Raw genomic sequence first — 21,906 nt, forward strand, 5'->3', positions numbered from 1 at the left:
TTCCTCATAAATGCGAACATGAAAAATAAAATAAAATGAATATGTTATGTTCTGTGGAGAGCCAACCCTTCTTCATCCGGTGGGTAGTACTTTGGTTTGCAGTGTAATTCACAGAATTACAAAAAAATATTTTGCCACCTAAAAGTTAAAGATTTTTTGTGTCACGTCCACGGCATGTGTAGCCTATTTCCCTCATATTAAATATAAAACGCTTGATTACACATTGTATTACCTTGTTATGATATAGTGACCCATACAATGTGCCAAACATTTTTTCCTTACCTTGTTATTCAAGGCCAGGGCACTTTTTGTACAACCAACGTTGTGCTGAACTTGACAAAACTGATCTGTTGCTGCAGCGGCGGCCAGCAGCTCGGGTTTTTTTTTTTTTTTTTTTTTCAAGGCAGTAGAAGGTTCTGGAACTTTTGCGCGCTTCCACATCCCGCGCAACTACGGATCTCCCAGGAACATTCATTATTGCTGCGTACATTTATCCATGTCGGAGTTCTGAGCCTACCTAGATGCGCATGGCATGCGCGAGCGGTGCGCGATCATGGTCGACTGACAACGAGATTAAGCAGCTGAACAAGAGTACGGGCACGGCCGTGTTCCGATTGTTCTCATCTCAGCTCCGCCGAGACAAAATAGACATGCCATTTCAAAATCTTTCATTTATAATCAGAAATATGTTTTCAAAAGCATCACTTTTATCAAATTTTATGTGACATAATTTCCTATAGGCAACTGACTGCAAACGAGCAGGCTTATGTGCCGGGGCTGAGCCCCGGAGAGCCCCGGCCCAATTTAACCACTGGCCGTCACAAAGCAGAGACTGTCGCGCTGGATAGTGGATGCTATCGCGCTAGCTTATAAGTCCGAAGGCCTTCTTTGCCCCTTGGGTGTCAGAGCTCACTCCACGAGAGGCATGGCCTCTTCGTGGGCCTGGTCCAGTGGAATACCCATTGAGGACATTTGTGCGGCAGCTGGCTGGGCCTCGCTGCCCACATCTGCGAAGTTTTATAACTTGGAGGTACCTGCCTTACAGGCCAAGGTTCTCTCAGTGTAAAAGTGTTAAGCAGCTCTGCCTTAACTGGTTACTATGTATCCCTTATGACCATGAACTACAGTTCCTAGTTATCCAGTATATGAAGCCCGTCTAAGAACTGGCTTATATTAGGATCATGCTTCCCTTGTGATTCATACATATGCCTTGGGTCACGGTAGGGTGAAGTTAGCACGCACAGCATTTTGAAGGGGGTTCCCATAGCGTAAGCTAGCCTTACTAGCTTACAGACTCGCTCTCCCAGTTTAAAACTAGATTAAAGACGCATCTCTTCAGCCAGGCATTTATATAATATTTTTAATCTTACAGTTAAATCCGGTCTCTAGTTCATAAACGCCAGAGGAGAACTGGCCCCCGACTGAGCCTGGGTTCTCCCAAGGTTTTTTTTTCTCCATTAGGTCACCTGATGGAGTTTTTCGGTTCCTTGCCACTGTTGCCTTTGGCTTGCTCAGTTGGGGATACTTAATTTAATTAATCAATCAACAATACTATTGATCATCATTACCAAACGTGGATGTTTTACACTAGAAACAAACACTGATGTACTATTTTTATTTAATACTGTGAAGCTGCTTTGATACAATCTGTATTGTGAAAAGCGCTATATAAATAAAGTTGACTTGACTTGACCTTACGCAATACGAGAGACCTCTCGAAAGGGAACTACTTGGTTACTAACGTAACCTCAGTTCCCTGAGATGAGGGAACGAGTATTGCGTAAGGTCAAGTCAAGTCAAGTCAACTTTATTTAGATAGCGCTTTTCACAATACAGATTGTATCAAAGCAGCTTCACAGTATTAAGTATTAGGGAGGGAGGGTGTAAAATAAATTCATTTATGTGCACATTTAGTGACTGTACACTCATCGGCCTGTAGATGGTGGTGTTGAGCGAAGGGTTGCTGGTTTAGGATGATACTGTCACACACACACATGCAGGAATACAAACAAACGCAAGCATGCACACACACTGACATCCACACACACAGACACACACCCATACACACACATACAAATCCACATGCACAGACACACAAACACACACGCGCACACACATGTACGCACGCATACATACACGCACAGACACACACACAGACACACACATACACAAACACACACATACATACACACACACAGACAGACATGCACATACTACTACTTTTTTTAGGTATATACATAAACACGCAATACAGCCAAATTGCTCCACGTCATTTATTTTTGTGGAAAGCCAGTGCAGGCCTGAGCGGCGGTCATATTTTGTACCACCATGCGGTACATCTAGTTTATTTTTTATATAAAATATACTATCAAAGGCCATATTTCACACCTATCTATATTTTAAAACGTACAACGCCTTTTCAACACGATTTTAAGCAGTATAACAGTTGTGAAAAACTATTTAATGAAACAGAAAAATGGAGTTTTGGACAACAACAAAAATTAATACAAAAAAACACAAACTATATTTCTTTGTTGTTGTATAAGAAGCACTTAATAATGTTTCCTTCTTTTACAGAGATCTCTGGAGGCAAAAGTCAGCTGAAAAAGCTGGATCTCTCTGATAAAGAAGCTACAGCTCTAAATTTGATGAGTTACACCACAGATGTACTCGACTCATGGTATAATACAGTCAAAAGTCGGGAGCCATTTGGTAGGTTGAACTGTCTCTAATATAATACACACTGTACATTGTACTTCACTTTTGATTTAGTAAACCACTTTTACCAACCAATATTTTTTGTCTTCTAAGCAACTGAGGTGTACTTTAGTCTAAGTTTCCATAAAAGGAACACAATACCTTCTGCTTAATTTTCAGTTGAAGTGAGACCAAGATCAACACTTTCTGTTAACACAGGTCACTGCTAAACTCAGTTAGCCACTGCAAACCCACAACTACTGTCTCTGAATGTCAGAAGCAAACACATTCCACAACAGAGATCAATCTGGAGCAGAGGAGAAGTGTGTCTCACTGCTGCAAACACTGGACTGCCCCATTATACTCTCCATCTCAGGGCGCTTTCACACTAGCACTTTTGGTGCGCACCCTGACCCGAGTTCGAATGACGTCAGAGTTCAGTTTGTTTGGATGATGTGAACGCTGTCTTCCGAACTCGGGTGCGCACCCACGAACCGTACTCGAGTCCGATTAAAAAGGTGGTCTGGGGTACGGTTCATGTAATCTCGGGTACGGTTCGCTGCTGATATGAACGCAAACGAACCAAACCGCGGAAGTGAACCGCTATTGATGACGTATAATGTGTCTTCAGCGGACAGCCTGCTGTCTTTGAAACGTTTTCAGAAATTTTGTGGCAGACAGACGCAAGTGTGTTTCTGTATGTCTATGTTGAAAACAAAACCAAAGGTTAAAAAAAAGAAGAACAAATCTCAACCGAGCAAGTCTATCCATTTGGGCGCCTTTTCATTCGCGGTTACCAAGCAACTCCATTAAGCCAGCTGCAGCCTGATGACGCAAGCGTATCGCGGTTCGGATATAAATAATATGCGAACACAGTCCATCGGGGGCAGGGGGAGGGGGGAGCAATCGAACTCTGGTTCGGAACAGGCAGTCGAACCAAGTGTGAAAGCGCCCTCAGGCACACTCTTACAAACGAGTTACAGGTGGTGATGATTTTGCCTGAGAGCAGACAAAAACACAGGGCACACAACCATACCCACCCTTTCAGTAAAGCAAACCAAAGAAGTTAAAAAGAAAATAATAATAATAAATAAATAAGGAGTGAGGGAAGGATGGAACGGGAGATTGACAGACGGATCGGTGCAGCTTCTGCAGTAATGCGGTCGCTGTACCGGTTTGTCGTACAGAAGGAGCTGAGCCGCAAGGCGAAACTCTCGATTTACCGGTCAATCTACGTTCCTACTCTCACCTATGGTCATGAGTTGTGGGTCATGACCGAAAGGACAAGATCCCGGATACAGGAGGGCGAAATGAGCTTTCTCTGCAGGGTGGCTGGGCGATCCCTTAGAGATAGGGTGAGAAGCTCGGTCACTCGGGAGGAGCTCAGAGTAGAGCTGCTGCTCTTCCACATCGAGAGGGGTCAGCTGAGGTGGCTTGGGCATCTTTTCCGGATGCCTCCTGGACGCCTTCCCGGGAAGGTGTTCTGGGCACTGATCTGAGAAGAATACCTTTTATTTGTTTTTTATATAAAATATACTATCAAAGGGCATATTTCAGACCTATCTATATTTTAAAACGTACAACCCCTTTTCACACACGATTTTAAGCAGTATAACAGTTGTGAAAAACTACCGTATATACCCGAATATAAGACAATGTTTTTGTCCTAAAAATAGGCTGAAAAATGGGGGGTCGTCTTATATTCGCGATATAGACAAAATCACGGGGGGAAAGGGAGAAAGAACAACAGAATTAACATGAAATAGTGACTGAAACGCGACCCATTAAGACAAAACCAGCTCTCCCTTCCAAGATGTTAATCTGCACAAAAATCCTGATAATCGAACCGTTAACTGAATTAAAACGCTGCTCCTCTCTGCCGCACGAGAGAGAGAGAGAGAGAGAGAGAGAGAGAGAGAGAGAGAAAGGTGCGCGTGCTGGAAGAGAGAGAATGAATTATCACAGCAATTTTCAAATAATATTATTTTCTTTTGAAAACCAGATTTTTTCCACAAAAATCTCTTTTTGTCCCAAAAATAAGTCTGGAAAATGGGGGGTAGTCTTATATTCAGGGTCGTCTTATAGTCGGGTATATACGGTATTTAATGAAACCGTAAAATGGATAAGGTAATGTGCAATTATTTCAGTTTTGGACAACAACAAAAATTAATACAAAAACACAAACTATATTTCTTTGTTGTTGTTGTATAAGAAAAACTAATGGTAAGCAATAAGGCAAGAAGCACTAATTAAAGGGATAGTTCACCCAAAAATGAAAATTCTGTCAGTACTTACTCTCCCTCATGTTGTTCCAACCAAGTAAGACTTTCGTTCATCTTCGTAACACAAATTAAGATATTTTTGATGAAATCTGAGAGCTGTCTCACTCCTCCATAGGCTTCTTAAGGGATTGAAACGTGCTGGCCCAGAATAGTTATTAAAGACATTGTTAAAATAGTCCAAGTGACTCCAGTGGCTCAACCATATGTTTATCAAGCGACGAGAATACTTTTTGTGCGCAAAAAAACGAACAAAACTAACGACTTTATTCCACTATTCATTATGTTCTCCGTGGTCCTGAGTGTTTACTTAGTAAAACTGCGTATTCTCGTTGCTTGATAAACATATGGTTGAGCCACTGGAGTCACTTGGACTATTTTAACGATGTCTTTAATAACTATTCTGGGCCAGCACGTTTCAATCCCTTAAGAAGCCTATGGAGGAGTGATCCAGCTCTCAGATTTCATCAAAAATATCTTAATTTGTGTTCCGAAGATGAACGAAAGTCTTACGGGGTTGAAACAGGGTGAGTAATTACTGACAGAATTTTAATTTTTGGGTGAACTAACCCTTTAAGCAATTATGTTTCCTTCTTTTACAGAGTCCTCTGGAGGCAAAAGTCAGCTGAAAATGCTGGATCTCTCTGATAAAGAAGCTACAGCTCCACATATGAGTTACACCACAGATGACTCATTGTTTAGTAAAGTCAAAAGTAATTTCCTACATTGTACTTCACTTTTGATTTAGTAATTCACTTTTGACAACCAATAATTTTTGTCTTCTAAGCAACTGAGGTGTACTTTAGTCTAAGTTTCCGTAAAACTGCTCCCGCAACTCACAATAGTAATTATTAAACAGATTACCAGGAACACAATACCTTCTGCTTAATTTTCAGTTGAAGTGAGACCAAGATCACTTAACACTAGGGATGGCTGACGCAAAACCAAAGAGGCGAAACTCCGTTGCAGTTTTGACAGCAATCGCTAGATGTCGCGCTGTCGCCATTTTGGACTGAACCAACGGCTTTACCGTTAGCTCAACTACCATACACAGCATTAACATTATGTCTGGACCAGAGTTTCCGCTAGAAAAAAATGGTGCCGGTCAAAGTGACCGGCAGAGGTTTCGTTTTCCGGACATTTTGAAGATATGCCGGTCAAATATCGCCTCTTAATTTGTCAAGTTGAGGAAAACTGGAGGAAGGCTATAACTTAAAAAATGACATAATCAGGCCAAACGCAACATGTTTATTAGCCTAACTTTCAATTGTTTTTTTTATGGTTTCACATTCATAGTTTAACAAACCAATCCCCCTTCCCCACATAAAATATACTCAAACGGTAGAGCCTGTTCCTTTATAACATAGCCAAAGGTCGGTGTATTTTTGCTTTATACATTTTAGGCTTATTCTCAAATTCAGATTGTGTTAGGGGGGCGGGATTATAAGGCAATTTTAATCGGACAATTTGACCGGAGAGATTTAATTTTGTCGGACATTTCATTTTTTTTCCGGCCAATGTCCGGCAATTACCGGACAACGGAAACCCTGGTCTGGACATAATTGGAAACAAAGAAAAAAGTGTTCTGCCATCAACTGCAACAACTACCAGTGTACAACCAATCAACTAGCTTTTAATAGATTCCCCAAAGATCAAGAGAGGTAAAGTAGAAAAGGTTTTAATTAACGTTAAAGTGAGCTAACGTCAACGATAACAGGTGCTGTAATGTTAATGTAAGCTATCCCATAACCGCAGTAACAGTTTGCTAATGTTATGTATTTGGTCGAAATTGAGTCAAGAAGACTCGAGATGGGCTTTTTAAATCGCATATTTTCAGAGATATATTGGCACCTAACCTGGCAAATGCCCGCGCTTATTAATTCATTGTTATCACTAAATTAACCCATCACATTAACATGAAAATCACTATACAAACTTAAAGCTGCCGTCGGCAACATTTTTTTAATCATATTCAGTGAAATCGACACTATAATCCGACAGAACAACATAAATAAGGTGGTTTTAGAAAAAAAAAACCGAGCTTCTAACTCCACCTGGAGCGTGTTATTTGTTTTGCAAAAATCCACCGCTCCCGGATCATCGGGTCCAATCAGTGCAGGGGGGTGTGAGATCTGACTGTCAATCACAGGTCGTGCACATGCCACAGATCCCCTCCTCGCGCACGTTACAATATCACATGCACACGACACGCCTGAAGTTCGCCTGGAGATTGTACAAAGCGTGATGGCGGAGAGAAAATCTACTAACAAGCTTCCAATTCCTCGGTTATTGCTATCTATGGATAGATTAGCCAGGGCAGCCTACCTCTATGGGATTAATATCCTGCCATGATTCAAAACTGAAAATAAAGTTCTGAAAGGTTGAAACTAAGTGTTCGAAAACTCAAAATCTTACAAAAAACAGTTTTGCAAGATCGAAAAATAAGATTTGCAAGCTTGCAAAATGTAAAAAAATAAAAATATCTCTGCAAACATATGTTGTTTTTGAGATTTCCTTCTTCAGAACTGCAACATTTTTTTTTTACGATGTTGCGCAAACAATTTTTCAGAGTTTCAAATTTGTCAGTGTTCTCCCACTGTATTAGTTTGTTTTCCAGGGTTGAAACCTTGTAAATGGTGATCTGAAAACTGGTGTGCGAATGTGTGAAAAAAAAGTTTTGAAACTCTGAAAACAGAGTTTTGCAGGCTTGCAAAGTGGTAAAAAAAATAAAATCTCTGCAAACATAATTTTGTTTTTGAGTTTTCCTTCTTCAGAAGTGCAACACTCTTTTTTACGGTGTTGTGCAATCATTTTTTCAGAGTTTCGAATTTGTCACTGTTCTCCCAGTGTATAGTTTGTTTTCCAGATTTGAAACCTTGTAAATGGTGATCTGAAAACTGGTGTGCGAATAGGTGAAAAAAAGTTTTGAAACTCTGAAAACTGAGGTTCGAAAGGGCGAAACTTATTACATTACATTATATTTGCACTCCTATTGCATACTATTTTTTCAGAGCTGAGTTTACAACACCCACTTTGCGGAGATACGCCCACACAGTTGCGAGCTTGCGACTCACGTGATTTGTGGCAGCGTTGTCACGCAGCTCTGCTCTGAAACTCTGAAACTCAGACTGAGCGAAAATGAAGCTTCGCAACTTCAAAAAATTTCATTTTTCTTTATTTAAATTTCGTTTTTTCTTTATTTAAATTTCGTTTTTCTTTATTTAAATCTACCCTTTAATGTGTCAGTATTGTTAGTCAGAAAAATATTAGACTATACCTTATTAAAAGTAGCCTATTGCTTAAGTTAACAGACCTGTGTGTGTCTGTTACATGCAAGTGTATTTATTTTGTGTTGTTCATGGGGAAGATGCAGCGTATATAAGCCCTGCCCGTGTGAGGTGCGCCGCTTCCCGCTCGCGCTGTTCTGTAGTTTATTAAAAGTTTAATTCTGAACGTGTTGCCTGTGGCGTCTCACGTGTCTATATTGCACCAAATGCGACACTGCACTCCCTTGTGAAGTCGGATGAACGGTTCTCGAAATAATAAAAATGCAAACGGACGGACAGACAGACACATCGAGAATACTGCCTTTATTAGAGAGAAGAATATGTTCAGCCCCCGCTCTCTGAAGCTTCGAATATTCGATGTCTCAAAAAATGGTTTTCGGACCAGCCCTAGTGTGTGACAGTGAAGTTATTGACTGTTTTCGTAGTAACGCTTTTCAGGTTTTGCACTTTGCAGACGGTCCCTTCGGATCTGCCCCTCTGCCGTCTGTGCGCATAGAGTTCAATGTATTTTGTCCACTGCGAGGGAAAGCTCGTTTTGAGGAAAATTAGGTTGTAGCTGCTTGTCTACATTACTACGATTAAAAAGAGGTGTTATTTGTGTAGTAACAATGTTAACTCATGAGTTATTGACCCGTGAAGTTCGAATCAGTGAATTTATTGCCAACTTTACTGCGCATGCTTCCTTTCAACAGCTTCTAGTTCTTCGTCTTGAGGTGCACTACTGCCACCAACTGGACTGGAGTGGGACTTTAACCACCTTTCGTTTCAACTGAAATGCTTGCATACAACATACTGAAATGCTCTCACACACACAACTGAAATGCTTGCATACAACATACTGAAATGCTTTTCAGTTGTGTGAGTGAGAGCGTTTCAGTTGTGTTTGTAAAAGCATTTCACTTGTATGTGTGTGAGCATTTCAGTTGTGTGTGTGAGAGCATTTCAGTTGTGTGTGTGTGAGCGTTTCAGTTGTGTTTGTAAAAGCATTTCACTTGTATGTGTGTGCGTAATATTTTCAGTTGTATGTATGAGAGCGTTTCAGTTGTGTTTGTAAAAGCATTTCACTTGTATTTATGAGAGCATTTCAGTTGTGTGTGTGTGAGTGTTTCAGTTGTATGTGTGAGCGTAATATTTTCAGTTGTATGTATGAGAGCATTTCAGTTGTGTGTGTGTGTGAGCGTTTGAGTTGTGTGTGTGAGAGCGTAATATTTTCAGTTGTATGTATGAGAGCATTTCAGTTGTGTGTGTGTGAGTGTTTCAGTTGTGTGTGTGAGCGTAACATTTTCAGTTGTATGTATGAGAGCGTTTCAGTTGTGTTTGTAAAAGCATTTCACTTGTATGTGTGTGAGCATTTCATTATAGTATGTGAATGAATTTGGTTTCATATGTGTATGTGAGAGGAAAAGTACATGTATATGCATGGTAATTCTGAATAATGTCCCTAGGGGCACCTCATAGTCTGCTCTTGGTCAATGCTTTGCTGTCTGCTGACGTACAGTCCAATCACAAGTCGTATTTACTGGAAAGGTGGGATTGACCGACTACTCCGCCAATGACGAAAGCCAAAGTATTCATAAACTGATTGCACACTGGCACGTCAAAAGCGTGCGTTTCAGTTCTTAATGTGCGCTTTGTGGCCACGGAAACGTGTGATCTGCTATTTAAAACGATCTGCTATTTTATGATTAATAAAAATGTTTTTAACCACTATTTTTAAGACTGCCCCTCCCTGACACCCGTGGGACACTTGCCATTCTACATTTATAACAATAATATCTTAGTCTAAACCTAAAGTAATCTTGAAAAACTACATATAATTTAAAAGCTTTTAGACTCTATTATTCATATTTGAAGACTAATTATCAAAAGAAATGACAGCAGTAGTAGCCTGGCTACCGTCAGACCTTGTCTCATTCTCAAAATCTGGTCCATGGTGTCCAGGCTGCCTAGCAGCGTGAAAAACAAGGCAGCATGGGGAACCCAGGCTACAGCAGTAGATAAATACCTATAGATTCTTCATTTGTGATGTGGAGGCAAACTATAACGCGCTTTGATTCTTTCCGTACATTTTTATATGTGTTTTAGAGATTAAATTCAAATCAAATATTAACATTTCTGCCCAAACTATTTCTGAATAGGATGTCTACTTCATAAATATTTGGAATAGTATGGAAATATAAGGTTCAGATCACTAAAAACGTATATGGAAATCGAAGAGTCATCGGTGGAGTCTGGATGTCATCTAGTGGAAAAGTTTGGTACTGCGCACAATAAAATCTTTCCTAAAGCTCATTTATTGAGACATCAACCTAAAATCTGGCCCAGAACTTGTCCAGATATTTAGCATTGATTTTCTTGAAGTTTTAGGGTTGAAAATGGTTTGTAAATATATGTAAAAAACAACATGTATTTTATATATTTAAAATGTTCATAAACTTAAACTTCATAACTTTTTTAAACTTTAATTTAACAACTTTGTTTTACTTTACTAATCTGAGAAGTGTACCCTTTTAGTACCCTGTTCGCAGTGCATTAAGTAATGTTAACAAATACAACTTTTTATTTTAATAATTAGTAAACGTTGTAAACATTAACAAAAATCAATAATATATGAAACCTTATTTTAAATTGTTACCGAAATTACAACTGGAAAATTTGCGAGATGTGTCTCGAACGAAGGGATTAGGGGATTGTCCGAGGTGCTGAAATAAAAAACTGTCTGTTTTCTTTCTTTCTTCTTTTTTTTTTCTTTTCTTTTTACCTAAATGATAACTATTGGATTATAATAACTCACCGATTATAATCCTCTCCTCTGTCAAATTTGCCATCGATAATTCCATGCTGTTTTGCTTGGGTTTAATGATAATACAAGAGTCCTAAACCACATATAGGGACAAAAGCATGACAGACTCAAGCAATGACGCCTTCGACGTGCGATAGGAGAACAGGGAACGAGCACATTCTTTTCGCCTGTTTGGACACTTCACACACGTTTGCACTGCCTGTTTGGTTTACCTGTTTACGCGTTCATAACGTGTGGTCTGACGTTAGCCAGGCTACTACTGCTGTCATTTCTTTTGATAATTAGTCTTCAAATATGAATAATAGAGTCTGAAAGCTTTTAAATTATATGTAGTTTTTCAAGATTACTTTAGGTTTAGACTAAGATGTTATTGTTATAAATGTAGAATGGCAAGTGTCCCACGGGTGTCAGGGAGGAGCAGTCTTAAAAATAGTGGTTAAAAACATTTTTATTAATCATAAAATAGCAGATCGTTTTAAATAGCAGATCACACGTTTCCGTGGCCACAAAGCGCACATTAAAGGAGAAGTTCACTTTCAAAAAAACTTTTGCTGATAATTTACTCACCCCCATGTCATCCAAGATGTCCATGTCTTTCTTTCTTCAGTCGCAAAGAAATTAAGGTTTTTGATGAAAACATTCCAGGATTTCCCCCCATGTAATGGATTCTATTGGGACCCAAACGGTAGAAGGTCCAAATGACAGTTTAAGTGCAGCTTCAAAGGGCTTTAAACGATACCAGACGATGAATAAGGGTCTTATCTAGCGAAACGATCGGTCATTTCCAAAATAAATAAAAAAGTTTAAGTTTTATAAGCACAAATGTTCGCCTTGCTCTGTTCTGTGATGCGCGTTCGTGATGTCACGTAATACGCAATTACGTTGAAAAGGTCACGCTTGAAAAATTTCTGTCCTGAAGAAAATGTTCTTTTTGGCTTTTTAATATTAAAACACCCAGGATACGCACACGAAATGGGCATTTTAAACGATAAACTGACACAAATACATTTGAAAATGTGTATATGGTCCTCCTTCCGCACATTTGTAAACACGTCAAGTGTGACCTTTTCAACGTAATTGCGTATTACGTGACGTCTTCAACGCGCATCACAGAACAGAGCAAGGCGAGCGTTTGTGCTTATAAAACTTAAACTTTTTTATTTATTTTGGAAATGACCGATCGTTTCGCTAGATAAGACCCTTATTCATCGTCTGGTATCGTTTAAAGCCCTTTGAAGCTGCACTTAAACTGTCATTTGGACCTTCTACCGTTTGGGTCCCAATAGAATCCATTACATGGGGGGAAATCCTGGAATGTTTTCATCAAAAACCTTAATTTCTTTGCGACTGAAGAAAGAAAGACATGGACATCTTGGATGACATGGGGGTGAGTAAATTATCAGCAAAAGTTTTTTTGAAAGTGAACTTCTCCTTTAAGAAATGAAACGCACGCTTTTGACGTGCCAGTGTGCAATCAGTTTATGAATACTTTGGCTTTCGTCATTGGCGGAGTAGTCGGTCAATCCCACCTTTCCAGTAAATACGACTTGTGATTGGACTGTACGTCAGCAGACAGCAAAGCATTGACCAAAAGCAGACGGCCCTCCCTCCAGGCTTTTTTTGAAGTTGCGAAGTTGCGAAGCTTCATTTTCGCTCAGTCTGAGTTTCAGAGTTTCAGAGCAGAGCTGCGTGACAACGCTGCCACAAATCACGTGAGTCGCAAGCTCGCAACTGTGTGGGCGTATCTCCGCAAAGTGGGTGTTGTAAACTCAGCTCTGAAAAAATAGTATGCAATAGGAGTGCAAATGTAATGTAATGTAATAAGTTTCGCCCTTTCGAACCTCAGTTTTCAGAGTTTCAAAACTTTTTTTTCACACATTCGCACACCAGTTTTCAGATCACCATTTACAAGGTTTCAACTCTGGAAAACAAACTAATACAGTGGGAGAACACTGACAAATCTGAAACTCTGAAAAATTGTTTGCGCAACATCGTAAAAAAAAATGTTGCAGTTCTGAAGAAGGAAATCTCAAAAACAACAATGTTTGCAGAGATATTTTTATTTTTTTACATTTTGCAAGCTTGCAAATCTTATTTTTCGATCTTGCAAAACTGTTTTTTGTAAGATTTTGAGTTTTCGAACACTTAGTTTCAACCTTTCAGAACTTTATTTTCAGTTTTGAATCATGGCAGGATATTAATCCCATATACCTCCGAGTCCATGGTGTTGATCGATGCTGAAGAGACGGACGCGGTCACAGAAAATCAGGTACACACGCACTGACGATCACGACCTCTGTGGGAGGGTGCTCGCTGGTAGTGGGGGAGGGGCATGGGAGTTGTAAACATTCAAAATTTTGGCTAAGTCGACCCAATCAGCCAGACTTGCAGCTTTAAATGGTTGTAATTCAAGAATGCTTTGGAATATAGACCTATTGTTGGTCTTGTATTAAAGAAGACATTTGCCAGATTATTGTTGAAATAAATTATTAAAGTGAAACAGAAAAAAAGTTATATAAGTTTGAGTTTATTAAAATGTACAAATTTAAAAATATAATCATTTATATATATTATAAAATATATACATTACAAAATATATTTTACTCTATAACTGCAAGAAAATGAAAGCAAAAAATCTGAACAAGTTGTGTTCCACATTTTAGGTTGATATCTCAAAAAATGAGCTTGTTGAGGCACACACTAGCACACACACCTTCCCTTTCTGCCGTGTGTTCTACACGGTTTGGAGCTGCGCACTCTTGCTCGCTCGCTCGCGATTCCGGGAGATTCAGGGAGCATCATATGGGATGATTATAGTCTCAAAAAGATTAACACGTGTAAGCACACTTATTAATGAACTTGATACATGTTGCAGAAATGTTTTATCCATGCCTTTCAACTTGCGTGTGCAAAATTCAAAATTGAATGAATGTGAAGCAATTTGTACAAATAGAGACATTTTTGTGAATACAAATGTTTTCCTTTGTATTAGTGTATCATAGTTTGCGCATGCAACACAGAAGATGTGCATGTGTGGATCAGGTGACGCGCGTGCATTCATTGACATCTTTTCTGAGTCGATCTCATTTGATTCATTTGGATTTTGAGACTTTCTTTTCGCGGTTTTTAAGCATTTCACAACCCACACACAAACAACTACAAATGAATAGGCCTGGTGCTAATTATTAATGTGTGCACAACTACCCATCTATTTGACAAATTCACAAATGTGCGTCACTACATTTAAACTAATACAATACAACTTGTGTGTGCAAAATCCAAAATCACACGAATGTGCAGCATTTTGTACAAATAGAGACATAGTTGTTAATACAAAACCTCGATTTTGTATTAATGTAGGCCAGAATTTGCGCATGCAACAAGTAAGATGTGCATTTGTGGATGAGGTGACACGCGTGCATTCATTGACTCGTTTCTGAGTCGATCCTATTTGATTCATTTGGATTTTGAGACTTTCATTTCGCAGGTTTCGCTTGCACGATCCACACACAGATGTCTGAGAAAACCTGCTACCACTAGATGGCAGTATTCTGCTAAAACAGACAACGGCAGCATAATAAAGCGTTCTTCCTCATTTAAGACGCTTAATGAGAGTGATATTGAAGCACCACATTTAGTACACAATATTGGCCTACCTTATTAATAAAGCATACTTTATAGAGGCAAACAGATTACATCAGATTATGAACAACACCCATAGAAAACCACTATAAAACGCTTGCAATCGCGCGTTGAATGTTCAATAAGGTGTATAGGCTACTGAGTTTAAATATCACCGTCTTACTGCACTGACGTTAAGCTTTTTCTTTATAATATGCTTTATGGGAGGAAAACTATAGAGCCTACAGACAAGCGCCTATGAACGCGACGCGCGGCGTTTCATGTTAATGGCATTTTCCTTCCTGTTAAAAAAAAATGTTTCGTAGTTGCGTTCATATTATGCTTATTTTTATCTGACTACACATAATATACATAGTATACAAGCTTTGGAATTTGAAAATGTCTGTTTTTAAATGTTAAAGACGATTTTCACAGTACATTTGTTTTCCCTTGACCCTTAAGCCATTGTTATAGGCTAGTCTTACTATAGCACGATTAGTTTTAACTATATGCAACCATTGTATATCGACATGAAATATTAATTGAAAATCAACTGGCCCTACGTGTGTAGCTGCATATTTGTATATGAGAATGCTTTGACGCGCTAACCACGGCTCGTGATGCACAAGGGAACGTCGGCCAATTCCACTGCGTTAAAACGTATAATTTGTTTTCATTCAAATTAGGCTACTTTTAATATTTAAAAACAGACATTTTCAAATTCCAAAGCTTGTAGAAGGTTCCTGTAAGACGGATTTACAAGTAAAATTTGGACAAGTCTTCCCTTCATTTTTAAATTGCTATTTTTAAATCTAAATTGAAAACTTATTTTTATTCCCTGGCATTTTAATGATCTCCTGATGCTGTTTCTGCCTGTTCTGTTTGGTTGTTTCTATGCTTTATTCTTGTTTTTACTTTGTTCAGCACTTTGGATAGCCCTGCTATGTTTAAATGTGCTTTATAAATAAAATGTACTTAATTACTTTCTTACTTTACTTCATGTGCTGTATGTAGCCTGTATTCTGCAGAAAAATACTGTAATTCACTAAAAGGGTTTTTTCATGTTCAAAATGGCTGTAGTATGTTCCTAGTGACTAGACTGGCTTACTACAGGTGAAATTGTCCAAATACCGCCCTTGCCTATTTACAGTAAACAATATTTTTTTTAAACAAAAATTACTGTAATTAACCAAACAGGTTTTTGGTGACTTACTAAAGGTGAATAATGCAACATTTCACCTGACTATCAATACAACCTTTGGAACATGAATAGAAAAACAATTTACAGTAGGCTAATTTAAAAAATCGTACTGTTCAATCGGGATATTGGCTGGACATACAGTAGGCTAAGTCAGTCTGCCCACTAGGCATTTACCACAACCTTGGAAGTATTAATTTGAATGAATGACTGGACGTTTATATTTTTTGACTGTGAGTGGAATTTGCAGATGGTCCCTTTAGAAAATGCGGCGAATATCAAACCTAAAACTTACTTCACTGCGCTCTCGGACGGTTTCTCTCCCATACACATGCAAAGTTAAACGCAACTGCAGAATTTCATGTTAAGCTTCTTTTTACAGGCTCAGGAAGGAAAATGCCATTAACATGAAACGCCGCGCGTCGCGTTCATAGGCGCTTGTCTGTAGGCTCTATAGTTTTCCTCCCATAGCGCATATTATAAAGAAAAAGCTTAACGTCAGTGCAGTAAGACGGTGATATTTAAACTCAGTAGCCTATACACCTTATTGAACATGCATCGCGCGATTGCACGTTAAGCGTTTTATAGTGGTTTTCTATGGGTGTTGTTCATAATCTGATGTAATCTGTTTGCCTCTATAAAGTATGCTTTATTAATAAGGTAGGCCAATATTGTGTACTAAATGTGGTGCTTCAATATCACTCTCATTAAGCGTCTTAAATGAGGAAGAACGCTTGATTACGCTGCCTTTGTCTGTTTTAGCAGAATACTGCCATCTAGTGGTAGCAGGTTTTCTCAGACAGCTGTGTGTGGATCGTGCAAGCGAAACCGCGGAATGAAAGTCTCAAAATCCAAATGAATCAAATAGGATCGACTCAGAAACGAGTCAATGAATGCACGCGTGTCACCTCATCCACAAATGCACATCTTACTTGTTGCATGCACAAATTCTGGCCTACATTAATACAAAATCGAGGTTTTGTATTAACATCTATGTCTCTATTTGTACAAAATGCTGCACATTCATGTGATTTTGGATTTTGCGCACACAAGTTGTATTGTATTAGTTTAAATGTAGTGACGCACATTTGTGAATTTGTCAAATAGATGGGTAGTTGTGCACACATTAATAATTAGCACCAGACCTATTCATTTGTAGTTGTTTGTGTGTGGGTTGTGAAATGCTTAAAAACCGCGAAAAGAAAGTCTCAAAATCCAAATGAATCAAATGAGATCGACTCAGAAAAGATGTCAATGAATGCACGCGCGTCACCTGATCCACACATGCACATCTTCTGTGTTGCATGCGCAAACTATGATACACTAATACAAAGGAAAACATGTATTCACAAAAATGTCTCTATTTGTACAAATTGCTTCACATTCATTCAATTTTGAATTTTGCACACGCAAGTTGAAAGGCATGGATAAAACATTTCTGCAACATGTATCAAGTTCATTAATAAGTGTGCTTACACGTGTTAATCTTTTTGAGACTATAATCATCCCATAAGATACAGTGTCTTAAAATTACATATTTTATTAATATTCATCTGTAAAAACGAGAATGTTAGACAAGAAAAAAACATAGGATCAAGGACAAAATTAATACAGCACGACTAATAAAATATTGACTATATTATTCAAATATAAATATACCTTACCTTAATATTTTGGTATACCCATGCCTTCTACACCAGTGTGTTCACTTGTTTACAAAAAGATTACATAAGAATGATAACATTACTAAACTGATAAGATGTAATTTTTATGATTAATGGTTAGTCATTATTATCAATTAATTTGACCACTGTTCTAAGGCATTGCTAGAGAAAACAACTGTTAATGCATCTGAAGCTTAACATTTACGATAACCTTTGATAAAGTAAAGGTTGTGTATCAAAAAGATTTTCAGTTGAGTCAGTATAAAGCAACATCCAAAGCATGCAGCATGCAACTCCAAATTCTTATGTTGTCTTGTGCTACCAGCCTATAATTTAAAGGCTATTTTATGCAGACAACTTTTGGAGACAGAATAAAGACACAAGAATATATTTGTAAATATTTATTTAAACAGCAATCACACACCTTTAAAAATCCTAATCTCAGTCACTCATGAGAAACGAACAGTTTTATACCATAGAATCTCTAGAACTAATCTGGGAAAATTTGGAGAAATATGCCTTTATTGTAGGTCTTGCAACGCTTCCTACAGAATCAGTTCAGTTCAGGTAAACTCAGAGTACTGAAACACATGCTACAAAACTATGAATTATTTATAAAATATATACGAGTAGTTTAAGATTAACTTCGTTCAACTTTATTACCTGTTTGAAATAAATGAGACATAAAACAAAACGAGGCGCTCACGCTAATAATTTCCGTTCCACTCGCTTGTATTTGTCGCCCCACCCACGCTAAGGTATCGTAAATATTCATGATAGCTCCACCCATTGGAACCAAATATTTCAGGAACCGAATATATTGTAACACCGGTTCCACTAGCCGAAATGAAGTGCGGCTTCTACAGCCCCTACTTCATTGGACCAAAGAAAGGGGGTGGGTTGAGACCAATGTCTTGAATCAGACCCTTTACAAGATTTCATTCAAGATGCTAACGCAGAAATGCATTTTCAAAAACATTCATCCTGGAGATTGGTTCGCAGCGATCGACCTGAAAGACGCTTACTTTCATGCCTCCATCCTGCCGCGACACAGTCCATTCCTGCGTTTCGCGTTCAAATGGTAACAATTATCCAGAAAATGCTGTATTATACCACAGTAAAATTAAATTACCGTAGTTTTAAGTATACTGTAAAATAAATTACACCGTTATACGGTTGTTTTTATTATCTTAAATGTACTGTTATATTCAGTGACTACATTTACATGCAGCCAATAACCCGGTCGCGCACGGCCATGTAAACACCGGCAAAAACCCGAATATGCTAATATCCCGGTTTTTAAAAACCCGGATATGATCCCTGGGATACCCCTTTTCTAACCCGGATATTTGGTCATGTAAACGCGTATCGGCATATCCCCATCAAAAGGAACATTGATTTGTGTTCTGCGCATGTTCTATTCGCAAGGAATCTTGGTCTTTTGAGTAGAGACGGCGCATACAGAAACCCGCGTGCAGTATACCGGAAGTAAACAAGAAGTAGAGGTAAACATGGCGAGACGCAGCACAGCACCACACTTTTGGAGCGAGGAGGAAAGCGCAAACAAACGCGATCGCTATCTGCCCCGAACTATTCATTATCCGCGTGCTGCAGCTGTTGTTGTTGTCTTTGGATACAGGAAGAAGAATCGGAAATGACGCATATTGCGTCTTGGTTGTCCATACGTCTAGACGCTAACCGTGCGTTGCCGTTTACATCGGGATATTAGGCTTGTTTGAGATGAGCAAAATCTGCGCAGAATCGATCACCGGTGATCAGCGCGAGATGCATGCTGGTTAGAAATGTGTCCAAGTGCGGTCCGCCTTGCTCTGATGTCATGCTGACGTATGTCAAAAATCTCTCGCGAGCGCAAGGCACACCTGTCGGATTCTGCAGTCGAGCGCAGTTGCTCTCCACCGACTGCGCTGATCAAAAGCATGATGGGAAACGACTTGCTGACGACACAGCTTAATGTTCATTGGTTTAAACAACCGTGATGTATTGTTCTCTTTTAAAATGTTTTATTTTAAAACTCTGATATCATGTTTTATGTTTATACGTTATGTGTGAATATTCCCAAACTATCTAACAGTGCGATCTCTATGGGTTATGCAATTTAATTTTTATTAAAAAACAACAACAACAAAAAAACACATATCTGTATTAAAGAAAAAAAGATTGATAAACATGTATTTGGAATGGAATTAAATAAGTAGGCTACTTTGGGTGTCTTCATTATATTTATTTTCATATAAAAGCAACAGAACTCAAATTCCATCCAGTTTATTAGCAACACTGTGCACGAGCGTGAATCCGGTGAATCCCGCGATATCCATCTTTGATCTCGCAGGTGTCAGATCCACTACGAGAATAGAGAACTGTCCGGCTTGCCTGCGCTTTTTTCACTCCTCCTCTCACTGCAGCCGCCTACTCTCGCATACATTTCAGGCGAGGCCAGGCGCATCTCAAACAAGCCTATTGCCAATTGATTACAAATTCCATGTATACAGGAGTAACTCTCTCTGCTCACGCATGTAAACGGGTTATTCCGAATGTTTCAGAAACCCAAATAGTGACCTTAACCCGAATATTGACAGCTTATAAACGTAGTCACTGACAAGTTATTGCTTCACATCAACAGCTTTATTCGGGTTTCATTTTTTCACATTTCATAGCGGAACTTCAGAAGAAGATACAGATTTACCAATATTGACCATATTTCATCAATGAACAAAAACCAACTAGCCATACACAGTAACACATTGTGCAAGTGGAAAATAAATGTAGTTTATAAAAAAAGTATACCTACCAATTTAACGTACTCCTAGGACTTTTATCTTCACGGCACTGTAGGAAGAAACGGCCAGAAAATGAACGCTGGCTCAGATATTGTTATGGAAACATGTTTTTCATTGTCATTAAGTACTGTATTTAGATTTACAGTAGGCTAATATTTTCCCAGAATGCATTGAAACAACCTTAGTAACAGTACAGTACAGTAACAACAGTATACAGTATGTTACAGTAGGAAATTGTTAAGAATACAGTAATATTACTGTGAAAAAACAACAGAAATCATTTTGCATTTGTTGTAGCCTCTACAGGTCTTTTCTGCAACATTGCGAAGTGTATAAGTCAGTGGATCTGGGGCAGGAATAATAACTTTCTCTACAACATGAAAGGTGAGAACAGAACCGTTTGTTAACTGGCAATTCAACATGAATAACAAATGGACTAATTTCACACTGTGATCTCTCACTCCAATACTGTCAGATAAAGCAGTGCCCGCCGCTCTTCTGAAAAGTGAGACGAGAGACTATATAGACGCTGGACTGTTGCTGAACTCCCCCTACTTATCAGTGCTGAGAGAAGAGAGAGACATCGACCTCATCATTTCCCTAGATTTCAGTGACGGTGATCCTTTCATGGTATTATATAATACTCTCTATATATAATAATGCTCACATACTCTCATAAAAGCTCATTAAAAGGAATGGATCCACTAGAAATGAAAAATCTGTCATCATTTACTCACCCTCATGTTGCTCCAAACCTGTATCAATTTCTTTCTTCTGCTGAACTCAAAATAAGATATTTTGAAGAACATCATTACAATTTGTCAAACAGTACAACATCATCAAACAGTTGATGGACCCCATACTATGGACGTGAATGGAGTCCAACAACTGTCATATTCTTCAAAATACCTTCCTTTGTGTTCAGCAGAAGAAAGAAATCCAGGTTTGGAAAAACTTGAGAGTGAGTATATGATGACAATTTTCTACCGGAGCTGCTCCTGTCCGTTTTGGGTTCTATGCACAACTCAAGACTTTTCAGGTTTATGTACATTGCCAACTTTGATATTACTTTGGTCACTGTCTCTTTGTTACTGGTAAGAGAATACGGGCTTGACTCTTGTTGCACATTCATACAAAAAGTATTTGAGGCGCTACTGTAAGTTTTTGTGTGAACAGGACATTTCGGACATTGACACCTGTAAGCAAATGCGCTTGTCAATCAATCCCAAAGGCTACATTCACACTGTCTATTTTTTGGGATTGACAACCAGTTCACACAACTTTAATTTGAAGTGAAGTCTTCCTCTAACCCTTTTAATGAAGTTATACTGCAATATTCTCCCACTGCAGACAGTGAAGGAAGCTGCCAAGATGTGCAGGAAACTAAAGATCCATTCCCTTGAGGTCAACGTTCCCAATGGACATTGTGAGAAACCGAAGGACTTCTATGTGTTCAAAGGCCAAAACGCTCCAACCGTGATCCACATCCCTCTCTTTAATGAGGTCAACTGTGGAGGCAAGTTATAATATTACAATATCCTGAATAAAACTGAAATATC

The 21,906-nt window shown here is 38.7% G+C and overlaps 1 protein-coding gene across 1 annotated transcript in view; it reads left to right on the forward strand.

Moving 5' to 3' along the window:
- LOC311083520 (cytosolic phospholipase A2 gamma-like) overlaps positions 1 to 21,906 on the forward strand; it is a 58,056-nt gene that overhangs the window by 26,731 nt on the left and 9,419 nt on the right. The window contains exons 10-14 of the mRNA XM_084115106.1: positions 2,578 to 2,712; positions 5,579 to 5,689; positions 20,645 to 20,731; positions 20,823 to 20,977; positions 21,698 to 21,863. Of these exons, the coding sequence (XP_083971232.1) occupies positions 2,578 to 2,712; positions 5,579 to 5,689; positions 20,645 to 20,731; positions 20,823 to 20,977; positions 21,698 to 21,863 (654 nt within the window). The remainder of the gene's footprint in view (positions 1 to 2,577; positions 2,713 to 5,578; positions 5,690 to 20,644; positions 20,732 to 20,822; positions 20,978 to 21,697; positions 21,864 to 21,906) is intronic.

The sequence above is a fragment of the Abramis brama genome (assembly GCF_963993115.1).
Source record: "Abramis brama genome assembly, chromosome: 5".
NCBI lineage: Eukaryota > Metazoa > Chordata > Actinopteri > Cypriniformes > Leuciscidae > Abramis > Abramis brama.